This window comes from Geospiza fortis, unplaced genomic scaffold (genome assembly GCF_000277835.1).
Source record: "Geospiza fortis unplaced genomic scaffold, GeoFor_1.0 scaffold958, whole genome shotgun sequence".
Lineage (NCBI taxonomy): Eukaryota > Metazoa > Chordata > Aves > Passeriformes > Thraupidae > Geospiza > Geospiza fortis.
In genome coordinates, this window is record NW_005054816.1 from 31,914 (window position 1) to 36,553 (window position 4,640).

The window sequence follows — 4,640 nt, forward strand, 5'->3', positions numbered from 1 at the left end:
GGTCCCGTTCGAGGCGGGGCTGACGCGGGAGTTCCGCTCGGGCCGCCCGCACCGCGTGCGCATCGCGGGCACGGCCTGGAGCGAAGGGGTCACCGGGGTCCGCGCCGGGCTCGGGACGTGCCGCCGCATCGCCGAGCTCCCGCCCTGCCCCGGCTGGGGCTGAACCCCTGCAATCCTGCTTTGCACCCCAAAAAAACCCCCAAATCCGTGGGATTGCTCGGCTTCAGCGCGGGGATTTCGGGTTTTGCGGTATAAAGGTGACCCCAAAATGCAAGAAATGGATTTTCTGGTGAAGTTTCATTTTTTCTCCCCAAAAATCCAACAGCAGCAGCAGGAAATTGGGGTGAATCCCTGGAATTCTGCTTTGCATCCCAAAAACCCCCACAAATCTGTAGGATCGCTCGGCTTCGGTGCGGGGTTTTCGGGTTTTGGGGTTTTTGGTATAAAATTCACCACAAAATGCAGGAAAATGGTTCTGGTGAAGTTTCATTTTTGTCCCCAAAAATCCAGCAGGAAATTGGGGTGAGTCCCTGGAATTCTGCTTTTCACCTTTGGGTTTTAGGGATTTTTTTATTCTGAAATTTAGGAAAATCCTTGAATTTTGGGGATTTTTTGTTTTAACCCAGGAAAACCCTTGGGATTTGAGGAATTTTTTCCCCTGAAACCCAAGGAAAACCTTTGAGTTTTGGGTTTTTTTTTTTCTGAAACTCATGAAAACCCTCAGGTTTTGAGGATTTTTACTGAAATCTTGGAAAACCCTGGGGATTTGGGAGTTTTGATTGAAACCCAGGAAAACCCTTGGGATTTGTGGCGTTTTATTTTCTGAAACCCAAGAAAACCTTCAAGTTTTAGGGATTTTTTTTTTTCCCTGAAACCCACAAAAACCTGTGGGATTTAAGGATTTTTTTATTTTGAAACCCAGGAAAATCTTTGGGATTAGTGTTTGTTTTTTTTTTTTCCAGAAACCCAAGAAAACATTTGAGTTTTGGGGATTTTTCTCCTGAAACCCAGAAAAATCTTTGGGTGTCAGGAATTGTTTTGATAACCCAAGAAAGCCTTTGGGATTTTTTGGGAATTTTTTTCTGAAACCCAGGAAAACCTTTGAGTTTTGAGGATATTTTTTTTCTGAAAACGAGGAAATCCCTCAGGTTTTGGGGATTTTCTCCTGAAACCCAGAAAAAAACCTGGGATTTGGGGATTTTTTTTATTCTGAAACCCAGAAAAACCGTTGAGTTTTTGGGGATTTTTAATTCTGAAACCCAGGAAAACCCTTGGATTTTGGGATTTTTTTCCTGCTATTTTTCAGTTTTCTGCAGAACCTCCACCCCTGTCTGGAACAAGGCTGGGAATTGTGGTGGAATTTCTGCTTTTCTCCCCAAAACCCCTCAAGCACCACCTCAAAATCCAAGAAAATTGCTGAATTTTTGGGCTTTTTTTCCCAGTTTTTCTTATTTTCACAGCAGAACCTCCACCCCTGTCTGAAACCTCAAAATAAATGAGGCCTTTCCCAGATAAATTTCCCATTTTCTCCCCAAAAACATCTCCAGGAACAATGTGGAATCCAGGAAAATCGCCGGGTTTGGGTTTTCTCCTGTATTTTTAGTTTTCCTCTCATATTTTTGCTTTTTCTCCCTTATTTTTGCTTTTTCTCCCTTATTTTTGGATTTTCTCACATATTTTTGGTTTTTCTTCCATATTTTTGCTTTTTCTCCCACATTTTTGGATTTTCTCCCCTATTTTTGTCTTCCTCCCATATTTTTGGGTTTTCTCATGTATTTTGGGTTTTCTTCTTGGATTTTTGGGTTTTCTCCCATATTTATTGTTTTCCTCCTGTATTTTTGGTTTACTTCCTGTATTTTTGGGTTTTCTCCCATATTATTGGTTTTCTTCCTTTATTTTTGGTTTTCCTCCCATATTTTGTTTTCCTCCTGTATTTTTGGGGTTTTTTTTCCTCCCATATTTTTGGTTCTTCTCCTGTATTTTTAGTTTTTCTTCCATTATTTCGTTTTTTCTCCCATATTTTTTGGTTTTCCTCCTGTATTTTTGTTTTTTCTCTGGTATTTTTTGGTTCTTCTCCTGTATTTTTGGTTTTCCTCCTGTATTTTTGGTTTTCCTCCCATATTTTTGGTTCTCCTCCCGTATTTTTGGTTTTCCTCCCATATTTTTGGTTCTCCTCCCGTATTTTTGGTTTTCCTCCCATATTTTTGGTTCTCCTCCCATATTTTTGGGTTTCCTCCTGTATTTTTGGTTTTCCTCCTGTATTTTTGGTTTTCCTCCTGTATTTTTGGTTTTCCTGGCAGAACCTTCATCCCTGTCCGGATGCAGGAAAAGGCGGCATTTTCCATCTGAATTTCCCATTTTCTGCCAAAAAAGGGATTTTTGGAAGCGAAGGAAAAATGGGGAAAAATCCCCAGAAAGGGATGCAAAGGGGTCTTGGGGTGGGACTGACTCTGGGAGGGGAAAAATCCCCAAATTCAAGGAAAAACCCCAATTCCAAGGCCAGGGGGGTGACAACAGTCATGGTCCCACCACCCATGTGGGATCTTCTGGAGCAGGGAATGGGATCATGGAGCCACCAGGTCATGGTTGTGTCAATGGTCATGGTCCCACAACCCATCCTGGATCACCAGGAGCAGGGAATGGGATCATGGAGCCACCAGGTCATGGGAGTGTCAATGGCCATGGTCCCACCATGCCAGCTGGATCTTGGGGAGCAGGGGACGGGATCATAGAGCCACCAGTCAGTCATGGTCCCACCACCCATGTGGGATATCTATGAGCAGGGAATGGGATCATGAAGTCACCAGGCCATGGGGGACATCCCACCACCTGTGCTGGAACTCTGAATGGAATCATGGAGCCACCAGGTGATGGGGGTGTCAATGGCCATGGTCCCACCATGCCTGTTAGATCTTGGGGAGCAGCGGACGGGATCATGGAGCCACCAGGTCATGGGGGATGTCCTGGCACCACTTCTGGATCTCATGGAGCAGAGAACAGGATCATGGAGCCACCAGGTGATGGTAGACATCAAACACCAGCTCACGTCCATCCTCATCCATGTTTGACCAACACTCCTGGGGCCACCACACCGCTCCCACCTCCAGCACCAGGGAGCCAAGATCTGGAGCCACCAGGCTCACGGGGCCCATCAGTCATGGTCCCACCACCCCGGTGGGATCTCGGGAAATGGAACAGGATCATGGAGCCACCAGGTCATGGTTGTGTCAATGGTCACGGTCCCACAACCCATCCTGGATCACCAGGAGCAGGGAACGGCATCATGGAGCCACCAGGTCATGGGGGACATCCCACCACTGGTGTTGGACCTCTGAATGGAATCATGGAGCCACCAGGTCATGGGGGACATCCCACCACTGGTGTTGGACCTCTGAATGGAATCATGGAGCCACCAGGTCATGGGGGACATCCCACCACTGGTGTTGGACCTCTGAATGGAATCATGGAGCCACCAGGTCATGGGGGACATCCCACCACCCATGTGGGATATCTGTGAGCAGGGAACGGCATCGTGGAGCCACCAGGTCATGGAGGTGGGAACAGTCATGGTTCCACCATCCCTGCTGGACCTCTGGGAGCACAGAACAGGATCATGGAGCCACCAGGTCATGGGAGACATCAAACACCAGCTCACGTCCATCCTCAGGGTGGTTTGAGCTACCTCAGGGCAGTCCTGGGGCCACTGGCTACTGGGGGACATCAATCCCACCCATGGTGGACCTCTGGGAGCTGGGGTGGACTCATGGAGCCACCAGGGCATGGGGGTGTCAATGGCCATGGTCCCACCACCCATGCTGGATCTCAGGGAGCAGAGAATGGGATCATAGAACCACCAGGTCATGGGGGATGTCCCAAGACCCATGCTGGATCACCAGGAGCAGAGAACGAGATAATGGAGCCACCAGGTCATGGGGGACATCAAACACCAACTCACGTCCATCCTCAACCATGTTTGACCAACACTCCTGGGGCCACCATGCCGCACCATGGCTCACCACCATCTGCCCCCACCACCCTCACAGGGCCCATCAGTCATGGTCCCACCACCCATGTGGGATATCTATGAGCAGGGAATGGGATCATGAAGTCACCAGGCCATGGGGGACATCCCACCACCTGTGCTGGAACTCTGAATGGAATCATGGAGCCACCAGGTGATGGGGGTGTCAATGGCCATGGTCCCACCATGCCTGTTAGATCTTGGGGAGCAGCGGACGGGATCATGGAGCCACCAGGTCATGGGGGATGTCCTGGCACCACTTCTGGATCTCAGGGAGCAGAGAACAGGATCATGGAGCCACCAGGTGATGGTAGACATCAAACACCAGCTCACGTCCATCCTCATCCATGTTTGAGCTACCTCAGGGCAGTCCTGGGGCCACTGGCTACTGGGGGACATCAATCCCACCCATGGTGGACCTCTGGGAGCTGGGGTGGACTCATGGAGCCACCAGGGCATGGGGGTGTCAATGGCCATGGTCCCACCACCCATGCTGGATCTCAGGGAGCAGAGAATGGGATCATAGAACCACCAGGTCATGGGGGATGTCCCAAGACCCATGCTGGATCACCAGGAGCAGAGAACGAGATAATGGAGCCACCAGGTCATGGGGGACATC

The 4,640-nt window shown here is 49.2% G+C and overlaps 1 protein-coding gene across 1 annotated transcript in view; it reads left to right on the plus strand.

The window, feature by feature from the left end:
• Window positions 1-163, plus strand: part of CHMP2A (charged multivesicular body protein 2A) — a 14,650-nt gene extending 14,487 nt beyond the window's left edge. Inside the window, exon 5 of the mRNA XM_031065504.1 lies at window positions 14-163. Within this exon, the coding sequence (XP_030921364.1) occupies window positions 14-163 (150 nt within the window). The remainder of the gene's footprint in view (window positions 1-13) is intronic.
• The last annotated feature ends 4,477 nt before the right edge of the window (window positions 164-4,640 follow it).